This window comes from Pseudopipra pipra, chromosome 7 (genome assembly GCF_036250125.1).
Source record: "Pseudopipra pipra isolate bDixPip1 chromosome 7, bDixPip1.hap1, whole genome shotgun sequence".
Lineage (NCBI taxonomy): Eukaryota > Metazoa > Chordata > Aves > Passeriformes > Pipridae > Pseudopipra > Pseudopipra pipra.
Window position 1 is genome coordinate 12,337,475 of NC_087555.1, and position 20,333 is coordinate 12,357,807.

Genomic DNA, 20,333 nt, shown 5'->3' on the forward strand with positions numbered 1-20,333 from the left:
TTCATGCAGAAATTTTAGATCCACTAGCATAGGAATACATTTCATTTGGAGTGCTTGTACAACAGTGGACTGCAGCAGTTGTGGTAAAGTCCTAGTGTGCAAATCCTGAAGAGACATGAATATTTCATATCAAAAACTCTTGTGATGTAACTAACAAATCAGCACAACATTTTGGCATTTGCTGCTTGCAAGGAGATGGATCGATACCCCTCTATGTATCATAAGTACTTACAGTAAGGTTAACTAACAACAAACAGATCTCTGTATCTTGCTGAAGATTACTGTATGCACCTTTAGTTATCTCAGTGGAAGAGATAACAAGGAGATGAAGGATTAATATGTCATAGACAATTTCTTCAAAAGAGATTGAAGGGGAGAGTCCAGCCAACTTGATTTCTGTGCTTTTGCTTGGTAGTTGCTTTCAAGGTAGAAGACCATGGAAAATTCTTGTATTTAGCAATTATTTTGTAACTTTTTTGAGTGGTAATATCTGTTATTAAAACTAATTTCTTTATTATTAAGCCTCAAACAAGATAGATCAAGCATCACTAACAGTCAAAATTATTTTAACTACATTTGCAGTAAGTGAAAGTTTTTTTTTTCCTTTTATTTTGTATCAAAAGTCAAGGATTACAAATTGTATTAACGAGCAGACACAGCAGCTAGATTTTTTTTTTTTTCCTTTCTAGACCTCACCTGTTAAGTGGAAAATCCCAAGTATGTGTACTAGAGCAGGCACTTACAATAAATGTGGTTTGAGGTTACTTAGGCATGTCTGTTTGCATTAGGGTCATACCTGGAAACCGAAAGCTGGATTTTGTTGGGCCTTGCACTGCAGGCAGCAGGCTGTCAGAGACAGAGAAAGCTTGCACAAAGTTAACCAGCAGGTCAGAGGCAGCAGGAAGCTCATAACTCACCTGTATCACATCACAGCTTCTCTCTGCTGGATATCATGGCCTTCCACCGTTTGTCCACACAGAGGTCAAGTTAATTGTGAGCATTTAATCCAGCCAGCCAAGAGCATCAGCCTTCAGGAGAGTGGTCAGGCAGCAGTACTGTTGAGTAGGACAAGATCATCTGTAATATGTTAACAGTTGCCTGCACCAAAGTCTTAATATTTCCCCCCCCCCAGTTTTTCTGTCTGAAGTTCACTACAGTCCCGATGACACATTTGATGCACCTTTTCTGACCGTAACAAATGAAGATTCAAAGTAAGATTCTTGGTATCTTCGATTAATTTAAGGGGAGCAGGAAACAGAAGAGGGGCAGGAAGACCAAGAATATGAGTTTTGATTTTAAGTTACACCATAGAGAAAATTCCTGTACCTAGAATGAGATTTACATGAAACACAGCACTTTGATTCTATTTATAGTTTGTTCTGACACTTTCCCGCACCACAAAAATATGACATAAACATAAACACATTGACAGAAGGACCAGATTTACCTCTAGATAGAAACATTTGTACTCTGAAGGAACAATCACCACAGTATCCATGGCATTCCAGTCCTCCCCGGCTCAGGCCAATTGCCTCCCACAGCCACCGCAGCCGCACCTCCCACACGGCCGCGGGCGGGAGCAGGGAGCCCGGACAGGAGGAACGGTGCTCGCTGGTGTGGGCAGGGGCATATGCTGAAGAAACTCCCATGCAGTGAGGATATAAAAGACAGCAAAGACTTACCCGGTGTGTCCTTTCTGGCTACGGCCACTGCAGCAGGGCAGCTCTACCGCCGGCCTCCACCGCCACAGCGCGGCTGGTGCCCCCTCAGGGCGCCTTGCCCAGCACGGAGGGAGAGCCGGGCTCCTTCGCCTCGCAGGGACTTTCCCAGCCCTCAGCTCCCTCACAGCACACCCTGTCCCGAGGCTCCCCCTCAGATGGGCAGCACGAGGGGCTCTCTCCCGGGCCGGGGCTGATCCCACAGCCTCCCAGGGCGGCACTGCTCGCACAGGACCTGACCCGGGGCTGCCCCACGCCAGACTGAGCTCTCCAGCAGCCCCAGCTCGTTTTTCACCCCAAGCACAGGTGTAGCCAATCTCAAGTCACCCCCACACTCATTAACCCTCACTAGCAACAGGCTTTGTACTGGTTTTTTATTTATCTGTGCATCATCCACGCAGGCAGATATGGCATTTCCCTCAGTCCTGGTTTACAACTGGAGAAATACAGTCTCTGTCCGAAGCCTTCCCGTTTCACCTCTGTGATCGTTCTGTAGCTGACCGTGCAGCTACCAGAGTTTTATGATTTTTTAGACCATACCTGTTTCCTCAGCATCCTCTTTTCTGTGACTGAAACCCCTGTGTCTGCCCACTCATCTGTTACAGCTTTAAAAACATTTAGAAAGAATACAGGGAAAAACACAAACTTGGTAGAGGTTCAAGAATACAGCTTAAGAAGCAACATATTTGGACACTAAGTACTAGGAAATCAATGTAAGAGTAATCAAGTATCACAAAGGCAAGTATCTAGTGGAAGAAAAAATAGTAAAACACGTTATATACAGAAAACAGGCACCGTTGGCTACAGCAAGGGGAAAAGCCCCACAAAATTTAATAAATACATAAAGCATACATGTTTCAAAAATGTTAAATCTCAGTTAATAATAATCATTCACTGAATGTCAACTTTAAGTTCATTATTAATTATATTCCCGTTCTGATTCCTCCTGAAAAATGCCAAAATGAGAAATCTGCACAGGAAAGAGAACAGAAAAGGCAGAAAGGTGACATTAGAAGTGAAGAGGAGGAAGAGGAACAAGAGCAGAAATGGAAAGACAAGTAGGAACAAGTGAAGGCAGATCTGGAAAAGGAACAACAGAGGAGATGGAAGAGATGTGGTTAGTGAAGATAATCTCATTTGAGAAGGAAATATTTGAATGGAATCATGACAGAACTATTGTAGTCTTTGCTTTTCTTTTGCAGGCCATGCACATGCATCCAAACCTATCAATGTTCCAGCATGAAGAAACATAGATAACAACAAAGCCTCTTCTAGTATAACAGAAGACTAACACCACAGTGTGTGAAGGAGCCAGCAAACTGATCCAGCACTGCCAGGCAAATTCTAAACTAAAGTATAACATCACAGATCTTTTAATCTGAAATAGGTGCATAGCAGCATACTAGATTTTTCCTAAGTTTAGTATTGTGTGTATGTCTACTAACTTAACTTCATTTTTTCTAATACTTTCATCTGAATTCTGATTTTTCCAAGTGTCTGTCAATATGAAAAAAATCAGTATCAACAGTGATTCAAAGTCATTAAACAAATTCAGGTTTTCAACCAACTGTACCTAGCTTACAGTGAGTTCATGAAGATGATATTCCCCACTTTTCATAAAGCACTAAATCCCTTACTGAGCATTTTCCCTGACAAAAACCTCAGCATGGTTATAACTACATGGTTATAAAGACCTCATAACAATGTAGATTATCCCTTAATTATACAAGCATTTGATAATACAAAAAAAAAAGCATTAATAGCACTTTTGCTCTTTACTACTGCTGATATAGCTTTAGGGGGGAAAAAAAAACCCAAAACAAACCCCACAAAAAACCCTCCCACCAAATACTTGAGGCAAAGCTCCGGGAAACCTGTAAGTATATTGCACCAGAAACAAGCTCTGGTGCAATATAATTATCACATTTCTATTCACCCTTTGAAATGCTCTGCTTACACAAAACAATAAATTTGACACCGTCATTGCTTCGCTTCCATGTGATAATTTTTCATTGGAGCGGCATTTCCCGGGGAGAACAGCGACCTCCTCGGGTGGTATCGAGGAGCTGCAGCCTACCTAGAAATGGCTGAACAGGCTGGAACACACCCAGGAAAACAGGCATCCCTAAGAACCTGATTAGTAGAAGTAGCATGTTTTAAGCAGATGGTTGAAAAGACATGACAAATCTGACTTATAAAACATTTTTCGAAATTAGTGCCATGCCCTGCTTAACTTTCTTTCAGGAAAAGCAAATAGGCATTTAAGTCAAACTGCTGGACTGAGAACACCAAGATGCTTGGAAAACATCCTGAACATCATTCAGCAAAGTAGATGACCTTTTCTTTTTTGTTTTTTTTTTTTCTTAACTTCCTAGTCACAAAATAGGGAGAATATTCCTTTGCTTTATAAACCTCCTTTTCTTTTATTCTCTTTACTCTCAGTGGAACCCTCTTGCAAAAATAGCCCATTTTACTGCCATTCTGTTTACATCTAAATCTCAGCCAAGGCATTCCACTGCCTCCTTGTTTGTTGTATAGCCTGGCTTCTCGTTCGGGGTTTGTGTTCTTGTTACACAAATATGCATTCCAATTTTTTCTTCCAGCTCCTACTCTCTGAACTTTCCTATCTGTTCCAGTGCTCTCCTCTATCCCTTGCCTCCACATCTTTGTTTCATGTAAGCCATGTACCTGTATCCGTATTTCTTATGTCCTTCTCAAAGGCACATATGTGAAAGATATAATTCAGGCTTTAGCCCCCTTACAGATAGCATGAAAGAAAGTAGACAGTATTTTTCTTTAATATTTATTTGCAGAACCAACCAGACATATGCTAAATATCACTAAGCAGCACCCATTCTCTCTTTATTCTCAGTTCTCTCCCCTTCACTTTGGCAATCTGCTTAGCTCCTTGGGCCAGCATCTGCTCTTCTGGCAAGAATGCTCAGCAAACCCAAGGTTGCTATAGCAATTAATAATCATTTACGTTTTAGTTTACAGAAACAGAAACTAGAAGAAGAGTGGAGGTGCCATGAGGAGGAGGTGGCAGCAAAGAAGTCATAATTAGAGAAAACAGCACAAGAACGTATTTGGCAGCAGCAGGATTATCACAGGAAGCTTCTGCAGTTCCAGAAGAAGCAACAGTTAGAGGAACATGGAGCAGCAGATGGTCTATAGAAAGGCTAATGCTTACTTTAGTTGCAGATAATTCTTCAGAATGGATGATTTCTGGTAAAGACATAGACAGCCTGCGTGTGTCTGCCTTGAGATTCACGTGACACTAAGTCCCACACTTACAGTACCTCAGCTGCTCCTCAGTTAAACAGGTATGGTAACAATAGTCCTCTCTGCCACAGTCCCTGCAGCCTGAAAAAAGGAGAAATCCCACAGCCTAGCTATGATGCAACCATGAAGATGCTAGCAACAACAATGTTTGTGCTACATCTCATCATTTCGTGATGCTTCCATTACATCTCTTCTCCGAAAACCCAACTCCCAGTATCTACAGAATTAAAAAAAGATATTCTATTTCTAACAAATAGTTGCAGAGAAACTTGAAACTTCTTGAAAACCTAGGTGCCAAGCAGATCTTAAAAAAAATCCAATTACAATTTAAGAAAAAGTCATATGAAAAAATAGTAAATACTTGAAATGTCAATACTATAACAGTATTTTATTTTTATCTGAAACTGATGGAAAAATAGAGAGTATGTAAGCAGCTAAGAGTTGTTTGTGGTGTTTTTAAGAGGCACAAAAATGCAGAAAGAAGGAGCAATGTAGTTAGAGGAGGAATGCCAGCACCTGGGAGACATGGCAATAGAACACCTGGAATATGAAGGAAAAAACTGAGAAAAGACAAGACATAAGGCTGAGGAGAAAATGAAGATGCTAGACCAGCTCTAGAGGAAGTCAAAACACAAGCACAGCTTTTAATCAGGTACGTAGCTAATAATAAAAGTTAACTTTCTTTCCTCAGTAATAATAACACATCTTTACACCTCGTGCCAGCCTGTACAAAAACACTTGTGCAGTCAGGAGTTCTATGGGTGTAGTTACCATTGCAGAGCAGCATCAGTCCCTCAGGAGTTAGTTAAGCTGCCTTCAGTTCCAGCTCCAAGACACAATGCAGTTCTTCTGCTATTTAACCAGTTTTTCAATATTTCCCCAAATTCCATCAGCAATTCACATACATCTGTATTCTTTAACTATTTTAGAGTTTATAGCATCCATTTACATTACAGAAAGAAGCCCAACAAGATTTCCTGCCCACCTGTAATTATGATTACCTCCACACGATCCATGGCTGCAGACTCCATAGTATGCTTCCAGAACTCATTCCTACCAGCACCTAGGAACACAGGAACTGGGAGGCTGCATAGCACATATTAAAACATTGGAAATAGCATAACAGGCCTTCTTAATGGAAACCTAAATCAATTTGTGAGCCACAGAGTGCTACCAGGGATAAAAGGCCAAGTAATAACTACAGCTGAGAAGCAATTACTACCTCCTGCTTGCTCTGCTCGTGCTGTTGTGACAGAAGGACATACTGGCCCACAAGAAGGTATTTACATAAGCCAACATTTTCTTCCCCAGCCGATTCCAAACCTTGCTCAAAGCCAACTCCCAGGGGAAGCCCAGGCTCCTGCCAAGGCTCAGAAGGCACCATATGCACTGTGGCAAAGCCAAAGAAACTGCCAGTGCACAGCAGTGAGCTGTGTAGGTGTCATCAAACCAATACACCAGCTTTCTAGCAGCAGGAGGAATTCTGTCCTGTGTCCACAATTCTCTTTATTAACACTGTTTGCAGGCAAAGAACAAATCTGCAACCACCTCTGCAGTTCCAAGAAGCATGATTAATGGAAGCTATCACACTTCTTCCTCATCCACAGGTGTTTGCTCATGTTCACCTGCCTAAAAAGGGTAGACTTGAAAACAGCAAAAAAGAGTAAATAAATGCCTGGTGCTAGGAATGGGCCATTGCATTGAGCTCTTTCAGTTGCAGTCAAATTCAATGATCCAACCTGGCTCAAGAGAGGAACAATGTTCCTTTTTGGCACAAGAGTTACTCAATCACAAATTTATTTTCCTAGACTGCAGCACTAGTCTATGTACACATCCCACTGACAGGAAGTAAAAGGACTCGTGTTTGATCAGCCAGTAGAAATTAATCCAGACAGACCTCCTGAAGTGCCAGAATACAGATTCTTTGGTCTATTTTGTGTTAAGAGATGAAACAATGAAATAACCAGGTTACAAAAAGGTAGGAAGACCTCAGTGCTGACTTCTGGAGGAATCCTCCAAAACAATAAATTGCAATAAATGTACAACTGTAAGAAAAGGCTAATTGTGGGTTCAGCAATAAAATTACTACAGAGAAACTGTAGCAAGGTAAGAACTTTTCTTCCTTAAAAATCAGGTTATCATTTTTTGGTTCTCCAATATTATCTAAATAAATGTAACAAATTGTTACATTTATAGATTCAATTTACATTGCAGTTCCTGTAGTTACTCTTCCTGGGGAAAAGAGTAATCAATTTTTGCAGTCTCTAAATTGAAGCTGAACTTCATTAGGTACGCAGTAACTACTAGTTCTAAGGGCAAACCAAAACCCATTTATACCACTTCCAGCTTGCCCAATTCCTACAGGTCTCTGTATAGTGCCTCAGAAGTTGATCTTTTCATTTAAGAAAATTTACCTGAACAGCAAGAATTTAAATGTGCATACAGAAGATGTACAGCACAGGTCAACACAGATAGTTTAATATTGTATCCTTAAATATAATTTCCATTTAAATTAGGAAAAGCTAAAAACTAGTAAACAATTGTAGTGTTTCTAAAACAATACATGGCTAGTCAAAATTTGTGGCAGCATTCAAGTTTTAGCATTATCTGACACATTAACTGAAGTCCAAATCCTGCCAACATTTATGCATTTGGCTTCAAAAAAACCTCATATTGTCAAATTGATGATCATGTAGACATATTTATACTTAAAAGAACACACAAATCCTTTAAACACAGCAGCTTTAAGAAAATCCGCTAAAACTGATAGTTTTGTGATGTGCTTATCAATAAAGCTTTTATACATCAACATAGTGAATATTAAATATATTCTCACAATTCAAAATAAAGCAAGTGTTAGCTCTCAGCTTCTATTGCATAGCTGTGTCAGTGAAGATGGTTTTATTTCCCCAACACATTCTTTAAAGCCCTTAAAAGCAACCTTCTTCTAATATACAGGTAAGCAAAAAAAAATTGCAGGAGGAAAAAAGACTTTCCTTTTTTTCTCCAGCATATGAAAACCAACCTTACTTTCAGTCACATCCTCCAAAGCTGCAAGTGTTTTAAACCTTCCACTCCAGATCAGCTTTTCAGAAAGAAGTTCATTGAAAAGGATTAGATCCTCCAGAGAAATCAAGAAAATTCAAGTCTAACTCCTTGACTTCAAAATTCAGGGTTTATTTCAATGTGTAATTTCCAAGAATTAATTCTTTAAAAAGGGTACCAGTGCCTCTGTGTAGCACACGTGTCTTCTCATTTTACACTGAGTTCTCAATACTAATCTTTCAGGCAGAGTACAGTTTTCCCATTATTACTCTTCTATCAAGTTCTAACAGCAAAGGCTTGGCTTTAGACCAGCTGCTCTGTTGAGGCTCTTTGAGGCTTCACAACAAGTCTGAGAAAGAGGTCAAATCAGTTTATAGAGTGGATATGGTACCAGTGACAAAGAGATGTATTTTAGGACAAGGTTACAGAACTAAAAGCAATCTTTGCCTTGAGCTTCATCCTACTGAAGCCACATTTTGCAGAAAACCCTCCCCCACAGTCTCAAGAGAACTAAATGCAGTGCTTCAGGTAGAAAGCTGATATAAATGAGCATATAAAACCAGATTTGGAAGAGGAAAGTGAACAGCTAGAAGCAAAGATAGTCAGGGCAGCAACTAGAATACCAGCATCAAACCCTGGGGATCTGGATTCAGTTCTCAGCTCCACCTTCAGCTTCCAGACAGACCCCAGTGAACAACCACACCCTGCACCTCAATTCCTAGTTTGCAGAAGAGGGATAATAGGAACTTGTCTAAAAACAAGAGCATTATACAAGTTTAAATTAAAGATGATCTGGTAATAATCACAAGGTTGTTTTATTTCTGGTTTTCTGAGGCAGACATATTTGGTATTCTAAAAAAGCAATTGGAGGTGAGTGCAAAGAAGCCATGGTCAACATCACAGTAGCAATCCTTCTTCCCTTAAGAATTGAATTATATAAAATACTTTAAGAAAACCCCATATTCTGATATTTTGTAAACAAAAATTTTAATCTTTAAAAAAATTGCTTAATGTAACTATGTATACAAAAGTATTACTAAATCAGAAACAGGGCACAAACCACAAGCATGAAAGAAAATGCCATTTCTAGCTTTACAGCAAATGCCATAATAAAAGTATTCAAGATCTGCAATTTCTTCCAAGTATGCCAGCACTAAAATGTGTCTTTGACTAAAGCTGGCATTCACAGTGAACTTTATTTACCAAACCAAACAAGTCCTATTTATCTGCAAAAAAAGCTGAAGCAGGGAGAGTACAGAAATCTTCTCTCCACACTACTCTGCCCATAACCTGCCATCTCAGCTTTCATATCCAGTAACAAGTTCTCAAACTGACCATTTATAAGCTGCAAGTCACCAGAACATGTAGACCCTCGTAACGATGCCCAATGAACCATCACGACAGTTCCAGGTCATCCACATTATACGAAATATAGACATTTAAAACCATCTTTTATTTCCTTCCAAGTTTCATTTTCAGTTTAAATTCTGTGCATGAAGTGCAGATCTATGTAACTGTATGTGAATATTCTCTACCAAGAAAAGAAACAGCTACTAGCAGTCACCTGCAAAACAAGCAGATCAAGTATTTTACTAGGGCAAGTAGAAATTTTTTTCATGAGGTATATTTACAGAGCACATTTTTTTTTCTGGCTTCAACTTACAGTCACTGGAAAAGCATGCTCTAATTATAACTTTTTATGGTTTTGCTCATTTCCAAACATTTGAAAAGAAAATGCAAGTTGTTTATAAAATTGTTTTTCTGGTTTATTTTAAATGAAGCTGGTACAGACAATGTCCATTCAAAACCCACGTCCCAGGCCAAAAGGTACAAACAAGAGTGTCAAAGTAACACCAGTTGGCTGCTGTGAACATTCTTGCATGAATACCTGCGTGTACTAATTCCTATATGAAGTTAAAATGCTTCTGGGCTCTTCTGGTAAGATTTAAAAATCATTAGGGTTTTCAATTTTATGTCTTCAGCAAAGCCATCTCTGGAGCAAGGAACAGATGACAACAGTTCTAGGTTTCCCATTTCCAACTCGGTAATCTTCTTTGTTGGGCCATCAGCACAATTTAAGCAAAATAGCTCTGAGTTATGGATACACAATTTCTCCACAGTTTAGTTCTCTGAAAAACTTCATCTCGCACTGAAAGTTATAGTCCAAGAGTGAAACAGTCACACATCAAAACTTCAGGGCAGATATGGAAGTCATTAAGAACACTCGCCCACCTGGCAGATCTTACAGCCTTCGTGCCTGAAATGCACGAACCTAGTGAACATACAAATGCATGTGTGTACATGTATTCCTAAAGGGGAGGGCAGAAGGGAAGAGGGAGAGCAAGGTTGCAGCTGGATCACAGAAGTTCAGCACAATGAAAACAGAAACAATAGTGTATAATGAGCACGAGAATTCAAAATACCAGACGCTTGAAAGTAAACTCCCAGAGATGGGGTGCCAGTTTCAGTGTTGAACACCACATTACAAAAGAACTATTATTTAAAAATAAAAAAGGATTAAGAGGGAAGAAAAACAGAAGGATCTAAACTGTTGAGTGACCCCCCGTCTGTTCCTGATAAACTTCAATCACATCTTCCTCCTCCATCCCCAGCTGTGAGAACAGAGAAAAACAGCAAACAATTGTTATAAATTTGGTGTGATGAAATCAGAGCAGGTCCTAGACAATTCATACAATGTTTTGTTCCTCTGGCCCATCATAATTCAAAGGGGCAAAAAGTCACCATCTCACTAGACAACATTCATGATTTTTAGTCCTTTTCCTCAGATAAGGACTTAGATATCTGAGTCAAAGCAAAAGCCTTATAGTGAAGACTAAGCCCAGTTGTGGAGCAGCATACACCAGGCTGGAAGTCACTAGCTTTACCTTTCTCTAAACCCCTTGTTTAGGGGGAACATCTTACTAAATGCACCAGCTGTACAGCCAGGTGCATTATATATAGCACACCACTCGCTTACAATGCAGCCAACACCTACAGCTTGGAACTCAAGCCTGTTTACAGCTCTTCTCTCAGAGAGAGCAACTTGCTCAATTTCACAGTCAACAAGTTGGTTTGATTTTTCAGGTCATTATTATGAGGGTTTCTTCCTGCTTTGTCACAACAATTGGTGGAAGTCACTGGACAGAAGTAACTGTTTTCTGTTTATTTACACTTTGATCTAGTAAATGTGAACTAAATACATATTTATTCCAAAGTCACACTGAAGTTCAAGCTCAACAACTGTCAAGCTCCCATTAGGCTTTTTTTCCCCTCCACCAGCAGACAGTGACTATTCCCTCCCTTCTGAGGCATTAACATGAAGTCTCTTTCTGAACTGCCTGTGGGCCTTACTAAAGACCCTAATTAGCGAAATACAGTCAGACTCTATTTGACTAAATACAGTCCAATAAGTTGGCTATATGTAAAGAAAAATCTTCATTCTGGTTAACAGTCTAGCAGAACAGAGAAACTAGCCAAGTCAGTATTTAGTTTGTCCAGTGAAATATATCACACTAAAAGAAACTCACCTCCTTGGGGGTATGATTATCAGTAATTCTCTGACCCTCGAAGAGGAACCTGAGTGAATTCATTGGAACACCCTAAAAAAAAAAACAAAACAAAACAAAACAGATGTACAAGAAAAAAAACCAACTTACTGAAACTTGTATGTGTTTACAAGAAAAGCATTTTAAATTGAAAAAAAACCACATTGAAGTCAAAAAAGAAAGTGTTAGTTCCTGTTACACAGGGAGCTCAACTATTCTGTTGCACTCGTGTAGACGACAAAGAAGTGACTCAAAAAGCATGAGAGTGCTAAAATGCATGTTTATTCCAGAGTCTCACTGGAGTTCTAGCTCAATGACTTGGAAGTTTCCTTAGCTTTTTTCCCTTGTCTTTATTTATAAAGTATTGACTATACCCTCCCTCCCAAGACATTACACATGGAAGTCTTGTCTTTTTCTGATCTGTGTATCACTCTTAATAAAGATCCTAAAACAGCAGGAGGAACATGATGTTTACTTCACAAACTCCTACCCTTGCTTTCCTAATCTTCTATGGCTACAGGAAGGAACGGCAACATTTACCACTACCACATTTTGCAAAAGCTCTGCACTGGGGACAAGAAAAAGAGGAGCTGAGGGGGGAGAAAAAGGAACAGCTTTCAAACAATGAGAAAGGAGCATCCCAAAGGTACATAAAGCTGCAGTATGTCTGCTGCACAGTGTGCCCATGTTCCAGCAGAACATCATACTTCACCTCAATAGGTAAGGCAAACACCTCATCTTTTCCTTGTCTTACAAGGTACGAGCAAAACAAATGCAAGGGAAATACCACACGGTTTGTGCATCAATTAGATCTCACACATTGCTTGCAAATAACTAGGCAGACAAATTTCACAGGAAAGGACAGATCTTCACATTGTTTAAACAATCCCTCTGGCCAACCTGGAAGAAATGTTCGTGGTCCCTTGACTAGAGAAAGGGTACTTGACATCAAAAACTGCATTGACTGCTGATGAAGGCAATCACAGACCCTCCAGAATTCAGCCCAGGAGATACAGCTGTGTTCATTCAAACAATTATTTTTTTCTTAAAAACAAATTCTACACATGCATTTTCATTAGTCAACAAGACTGCTGCATGAATTATTTCCAGACCTTATTTTAAAATTTCAAGTTTTCCAAATGAATCACAATTTTAATCACTTGGATTTGGCTATAAACGTATCTGGTGTTTGATCTTTTCTTTCCTCCTACTCCAGAAAGATAGCAAAAAAGAACACATTCAACAAAAGAACTCTTCAATGACAAGTTCAACTCATCTTTAAGTATTAAGAAAAAAAACCCCAAAGTATTATTACTTATGATTATATCTCCTGAAATGAACTCCAACACACTTATCGAAGAAAAGGCCACATAAGGCATCTATCCCCAAAGCTGAGGGCAAACTAGGCCAAGGCTTCTGAAAATAGCAGCTGTGAATCCACAATATCTGCCACAGAACCTGCAAGTGAAGATATATTTTTGCTCTGTCACAGTTATTACTATTTACCTACACCCACAATTAATATTGCAGATTTAGCTTTAACTTAGGGCACAATAACTGGTGTTTACTTGATTACCATATTAACAGCTGTAACAATGCCTAAGACTGCTCTCATCCTAAACTGCAGCATTCTACAGCTTTAAGGGAATTTTACTTACAAACAAAAGATTTTACAGCAACTATAAATGCATTTTAAGCATTTTAAAAACATTTTAAAACAAATTCTGTGTCTTCTGAGCAGCCACTACATATTTTCAAACACTAATTTTAACTTACTTCAAACTTCACAAGGGTCTTAGATAGGAATACCTTTACTTGTCAAAAGAAATTTAGGAGATCCACTATATTTGTACTGCCAGATACCTCGAAAGTCTTTATTTGAAAGAACAGTGAGAAAAGTGCTTTGGGTTTTTATTTTTTGAAAGGCAGTGTCATTTCACAAACCTGTCTTTGACAGTATGATTCTTTGAGTTTCTTGAGGTGTGTTGTCATTTTCACCTTGAAGTGAATTTCACTGCTGTCCTAAGAGCAGAAAAGAAAAAATTAACTCTCCTTGTAGTAAATGCAAACTTTGTTATTTTTAAGTCTTTCATTAAGGAAAATTTATATAAAACTAACATGGAATGCAGTTTAACTATCACCATGCATACCTTGGTGCATCATAACATGAACCTCCAGGATGATGTATCAGTCACTAAATTCATCATGTACTTCCACAGGAAGCTCTTTTTTAAAGAACAGATGGCATAGTATAGCCTTAGGCTCAATATAGAGGTTTTGGATTTAAAAGTACTAAAACCCATACATGGTTCAGTCTGTGCTTCCATCTTTACCCAGCTGATGCACTTATGAAATACAAACATACATATGCAGGGGACTTCTGCTCTGAGATTCCTAAAGAGGCAAGTTAAAGCTTGCACTTCAAAACATTGTTCAATTAGAGTAATTATCTAGAAGTCAGGATACAGGAAGACTTGGCAACACAACACTAACCTGAGGAGAAATCTTAGGACTCATTATTCTGTAGTCCTTCCTACCACCCATAAGATACGAGTAGCTACAACTGTCAAAATGGCTACAGAGGTAAAACAGACTGCAAGAGGTTCATGTGGGTAACTTTCAGCTTTTGAATGTGTTCTCATCATTGCTGATTAAGCCAGGAAGAGGTAAGGTAGTTTCTGTTAGTCCTACTTTAAGTCATCCGTCTCCACCCAACAGCAGCAAACAATACTACTCCAACAAACAATCCTAGTTAAGTCATCTGAGCGAGGGGTTCTTTGCACAGAAGGACTTCTGTTCAAGAAAAATCTCAACATTCACATTCCAACACAGCTTGAATACAGACTTATAATCCACCATTCACATCTATCAACACACCAGCCAACAGAATCCTTTTCCTATCTCCCTCCAAGAAAGCTGACTTCATGCCTAGTGTACTTCATCAACTCTGGAGACCGGAATTTATCAATTTTGCCACTTATTTCATTCCTATCCTCAGATAACGTAATCCCTCAATGCATCAGAAAACCCCACACCAGAGTATACTAATACACATCACTGGCTATCAAAGTAGTTTATGGCAGGGGAGGATCCATGCTGAAGAACTGAGAGTAAAAACTTTCATTTGGTCACTTCTACCATACAAAAACTCACACCTCCCCCAAGTGCCAACAAGCAATTATGTAAAAACTCACCTGCCCAATGACTTTGAGTTTGATGTACTCCCCTTCTTTCTTATCTCCTAAGTCCTCAGCTGAAGGTTTTGCTTCCTGCAACATAAAAAAACATGATCAGTTCAACACTTCATTATTTTCAATGGACAGTATGGCAGCTGTCATCCTTTTTATTGTATGAAATCAGACTACTCAAGGTATTTTATTTCTTTCCCTGTGTGTGCATGAAGATAACAGTAACCTTTCAATATTATGAAAGGTTGCCTGTCTGCCTGTGAAAAGCTTAATTAATGATAGATGAGAAACACTAAAGATGGCAAGAGAAAAGAATCATTTGGAAATAAATGATGCACAAAAATGTATTATTTTATTTATTGTTATTATTATGTATTATTCTATACCACAAAGTCTTGGACAACAAACAAACCAGAAAAGAAACACAAGAAGTGTACTAAGAGGCTCAGATATTTGACAGAAAAAAGAACATCTATCCACTTAGACTGACCCATGCATGCATTTTTCAATCTACTGCATCAAAATCTATTGCACTACTTTTAAAAGGATGGTCAGCTGCCTTCTTTTCTATGACAACAAAACATCATCAAGCAACAGCTTCCTTCTAGCATGTTTGTTTTAAGACCACAACTCTTAGAAGTTTTAGAAGTTGCAGTTCCAAGAACTACAGTGTTTTGATATCTTTGCAGGATAAGAATTAACTGTACAGACAAGTTTGATTCAACAACTTGAGCATTAAGTCTCATCAAAAGGGAAGCGTTATGCACTCTAAGACATGAGTTAAAGACATCAAAGTTTTCATGTTAGCAGTTGATAGATAAAACAAGTGAGAGATCAGGTACTGTTAACCCCGTTCCTTGCCTGTCACTACGTATTCTGGGTCAGGCCTTTAGTTATGTCTCACTGCAGCATAAAAGGATTTTACACAGACACTGCCTCAGGTCTAGATGGTGCTCAATGAAAAATTGTTCCCAAGTAGTCAGAAGTGTGGATACTCTGCTGATCGTGTTTCAAATCTTCCTTTCATACTTTATCGCTTAACATAGTAGCTAAAATAACCAAAAATATGTACATGTGCCTACTAGAGGCTTTTTCCCAGCCCTAAAGGGACTTTTGGCCAAGTAAACAGAAATATCTCTTGTATGGTTAGACTTGAACTTTACGACCAAGTGCCACAAACAGATACTAACCTTCTCTATTAAGTCCATCCAGATAGGTCTCTATCTCCAGATTAAAATGGCAGACAAGCCTTTTTAAGGTTTGGGGTTTTTTTCTCCTTAAAGAGGTTAAACATGCACAACTTCTTTGAATGTTAAGAGTTCGAGGATGACCACAGGGCAAGTCTGCAAACACCTTTCCCATCTGTACCAGTCTCAGTCTGGGGTAAAGAACAAGAGGAAGTGCTCTTTGTATCATTTTGACTCAATGCCTCAACCCAGATCAATTCGATTTCTGCAAGGACAAAAAGTATGAGCCAGAGACTCCACCTGGTTTGAATATCTTTTCTTTTTTTAAATACCTACCTGGGCACCACCTGAACTGCTGGGACTGATTTATCACCCTTCAATCTCAAACCCAGAATCTGAACCTGAGCTGCCAAGAAACTAGACACTAGTCTTCAAGCAAGTCACTTCTGAAGCATGAAAGGAGTCTTCACGGGTAACACAGTCACATCAACCGTGTTCCCCACCAAAGTTTTGCCTTTCTAACATACTTGGACTCTAAGCTCATGAGACTATTTGCAGGAATAGAAATACAATGTTTTCCATTCCTGGCTAGAAAGGAACAAAACCAAGAACCTGCAACTTTTTCTGATAATTTACACAAACAGCATTTTTAATTAGAGGATTACTAACCTCTAGGAATCAGAATGAGATTCAAATCTCTATAGATCTGAAATCTGTAACTTCGAAACTAGCTCCTGTTTCACTATCACTGAAAGAATTTGTAAGAACACACTGTTCCTTTCATGTTCCTGACATGTTTCAGGTCATTCACTGTCTAAGTTTACCTTACAAATTGCATTACCCCAGCAGTAGAGGTATTTGTAGTGGTTATATAATTCTGTGCATTGTAACAGATCTACCTACTTAGATTTCCAAACCAAATCACCCTGCACAAGGTATTACTGATTATCATCGCTACTATGACAGTGCCTCTGGCCAATAGGAGTGGGAAACTATGATTCATGTTTGATTCCTACCCTCAAGGAAAGAGGGCTGTAGTACTAAAAACAAACAGGGGAAGCAGCAAACAGAGGGAATTGGAGTCTTCAAGCCATAAAGATGCTCATTTAAAGCCCCAGCAACCTCTCGCTCACCAAATAAGTGCAAAGAGAGCTGTAACTTCAGGAAAAGAGAAATAATATCAAATCAATGCTGACAGTGCCAATAACTCAAGCTTAAAAGAGGAGAAAAATATTTTAAATCAGAACACAAGACCCAGCAAGTCTGAAACAGCTCTCTGCAGTTTGTCAGTGAACTACACTGCCGTTCAATGGTAAAGGCAACACAAAACCACTAAAGAACAAAGAAAGCAAGGAGATTGCAAAGTTGCTAAACTCCAAGAAGTCCTTAAAATCCTGATTCAGCAATTTGCAAACAAGCCTCCAGACTTCTACTTGCCCTGTGAAAGGAACTGGTGCTTAGGACACCTCATGAAACAGTACATGAGAAAAGACCACCATACAAATGGACCAGAAATACCACAATGCTCCAACTTCCAACTTTCATTAGATGTTTGAAGTTTTAAAGGGTTCATTCCACAATTTTCCTTAACAGCACAAAATAAGGATTCTGGTACTGCCTCACATATATATATATATATATATATATATATATATATATATATATATACACACCAACATTAATTCATGACCCCAAAGAGCACACAAAGTTTCTGGCATGAAAACCTGGTATTGCTATTGCAACTAACAAAACCACAAAACAAACATCGTAAGGTAATATATTTCAAGTTTCCTCCTCCAATTTTCAAAAGTGCTCAAATTTCAAGCCTGAAAAAAAAAAAACCTATGCTCAGCATTTTAAAGAAAAATTAACAAAAACAAAATGACTGGAGGAATAGACTACAACATACTTCCTAACTGAGCAAGTAAACTCTTACTTTTTTTATAGAAGTAGAAAAACACAATCAAACTATAGCATTCTTTATTAATAGTACATGAACAGATAAAAATGACAGGATTTAGATTCAATGGAACCAAAACCAGGCTAAGACTCTTGAAGGGAGGGGAAAAAACAATTTTTTTTTGTTTTGCTTAGATCCCACTAAGCAGCCATATGCTGGTGTTTTTGTTTTCAAGTCTGTCCTTTTTGCAAGCATTTTTACTTATCATAAAAGTCAATTTCCCATTGGAAATAAAGTAACTAAGTCAAGTATACTTCTTTTAGTATAAACACAAGCCAAAACTATCATAAGTGGTGACAAATGGTGCCCTCTTAACTTAGTTCCAGGGCCAAAAAGAAAGACACTGTAAGGAAGCCACAATTTTGGGTAATCCAGTTATTCCTGTAGGATTGATAAACAGAGGAACGAGATTTACAATGCTCATAACCACACATCATACTATTACTTAAGGATCTGTTTAGCTCTTGTTGCACAGTCCCCCCAGAGGTGAATGACACAACACCTAACCATGTTTTGCTTATCTATTAAAAACAAACAGCAGGGCTCTTATTCACGGACCTTTAAAACATGTATCCACAAAACTTATGACACACGTGGAATTTTACATACTTCAAGCAGTCCCAGAGAAAAACATGTATGTGTTTTAGCAGAATTTGCCAGGAGAAGGAATTACCTAGTGAAAGCTGCTATGTGTTAAAACATGCCTTGGTTCACATATGCAGACAGCTACAGAGCAGGTCACGTGAACATCTGTCTACAAAATGTAGTTCAGAATTTGCCTGGTTTGGGGTTTTTTTGTTTTGTTTTTGTTTGTTTGTTTGTTTTGGTTTTGCATGTTTTTACATGCAGTCACTTTCATGTATTTTACTACAGCAGAAACGTGTCCTACTGGGAGCCAGCCATCGCTGTGCTCCCAGCTGCCCTCTCCCAGGCACAGACACAGACAGCAGCACCATCCTCAGCTGCATTGTGCTTCCAAGCCGGGGGCGGGGAGGAAGACCATCAGCACATACAGCTCTGGTTTGTATTCGCCGGTCAAAACGTACCGAGGCTGTTCCTCAAAGCAGACACAGTATACACTAAGCTTAGCCTTCTCTCTGGGTACTTTTGATTTCCTGGCTGGCTCTATTATTATTCTTGACTTCCCAGCACTACAAGAAACATTTGTGAGTACTGACATAGATTTTTCCAAAGCCTTAGCATTATAACAAAGTTAGAAAACACTGCCCTATGACGGCAATACAAAAAATAAAGCAAAACAGAATACAAATTAAAACCGGAACGCTGTTTTAACTTTCCACCAGCAGGTCATATAGCCTAAAGCAATAGTTGTAAGCAAAGGACTGTATACACGCCAGGCCGAGCAAGCCAGGAACTTGCGGTACAGGTAACTATTTAAGTCCACGACTGGGAAGACGGAATCGACAGGGACATAACGATGTACATGGAGAGAAGGCAGGACAGAGCCTTGGTGAAGGACGGGGTACTTAATACAGGCAAGCAGCGCTCAGCTAAGAATGCCTGGTTTTCTTCCCCCCCCCCTTCGCATTCCTAGGGCGAACAGAGGACCTGACAAGCTTAGCCTAACCCGCACAAAGCCCGCTCCGGGGGGAGGGCATCCTACCACACACCCGGGAAATGGGAAACGAAAGGAAACAACTGTTGTGCAACACGGCTCACCCCTCGGTGTACTCCCGGGTTCCCAGGGCCGGGGCTGCCCCGGCGGCGATCCCGCTTCGGCCGGACACCGCCCCGGCCCCCGAGTGTCCCCGCCTGGAGCCCGCCCCGTGCTGCTCGCGAAACAGCCCGAGGGAAGGGGAAAGCGGGATTAAAATCAAGGGGAAGGGGAGGCTGAGTTTGCCCGAGGTCGGAGATCGGCATCCACGCACACACACACTCTCCCGAGGGGAACGCTCCCCCCGGCGGCCCCCGGGCGGCCGCGGCCCCGTTTGCCCCGAGCAGGGGCTGCCCCGCGGCCGCAAAGAGGGTGGGGGGCCGCGGGCAGCTCCTCCCGCGGCCCCGGAGCTGCGGGGCCGCCGTCGCCCGCCGTGCGGTCCCCCTGTGGCAGGGGCAGCCGCCCGTACCTGGTCAGACATGGCTCGGCCCCGTGTCGTGCGGCAGGCTCGGCTGGGCCGCTGCAGGCGCTCCGCTCCTTTCTCTGCCCGCAGCGCAAACACAGGGCCGCGGCGGGGCGGGATTTCCTGTGCGCCTGAGCTCACTTCCCGCTCGGGCTCCGCCCGGGACCAGGACCGGGACCGAGCCTGGCCTCCCGCGCCCTCAGTGCGGAGTTGCCGCTGCAGCCCCGGCTCTCCCGAGGGACCCGCAGGGAGAAGGAGCCGCCGTTGTTCCAAAGGCCGCGCGCCGGGGCAGCCTGGCGGTTGGGGCTGCTGGGCCAGGGCAGAGCAGGC

The 20,333-nt window shown here is 40.5% G+C and overlaps 1 protein-coding gene and 1 long non-coding RNA gene across 2 annotated transcripts; one reads left to right on the forward strand and one right to left on the reverse strand.

Moving 5' to 3' along the window:
• Nucleotides 1-1,948: 1,948 nt before the first annotated feature.
• LOC135417588 (uncharacterized) lies at nt 1,949-10,166 on the forward strand. Its single transcript, XR_010432119.1, has 3 exons — nt 1,949-2,835; nt 2,921-3,105; nt 4,709-10,166. It is a non-coding gene; the product is annotated as an uncharacterized LOC135417588 (long non-coding RNA).
• On the reverse strand, nt 9,787-20,232 carry SUMO1 (small ubiquitin like modifier 1). Its single transcript, XM_064662040.1, has 5 exons — nt 20,010-20,232; nt 14,785-14,859; nt 13,535-13,612; nt 11,573-11,644; nt 9,787-10,657 (listed from the first exon to the last, which is right to left on the reverse strand). The coding sequence occupies exons 1-5, from the start codon at nt 20,019-20,021 to the stop codon at nt 10,589-10,591; spliced, it is 306 nt and encodes a 101-aa protein (XP_064518110.1). The 5' UTR covers nt 20,022-20,232; the 3' UTR covers nt 9,787-10,588.
• Nucleotides 20,233-20,333: the final 101 nt, after the last annotated feature.

Excerpts from the sequence above, each read along its gene's own strand:
- SUMO1 (XM_064662040.1), bottom strand. Across the intron at positions 13,613-14,784 it reads AACTCAAAGTCATTGGGCAG|GACAGCAGTGAAATTCACTT; the intron begins GTGAGTTTTTAC and ends TTCTGCTCTTAG. Across the intron at positions 10,658-11,572 it reads ATAATCATACCCCCAAGGAG|CTGGGGATGGAGGAGGAAGA; the intron begins GTGAGTTTCTTT and ends CTGTTCTCACAG.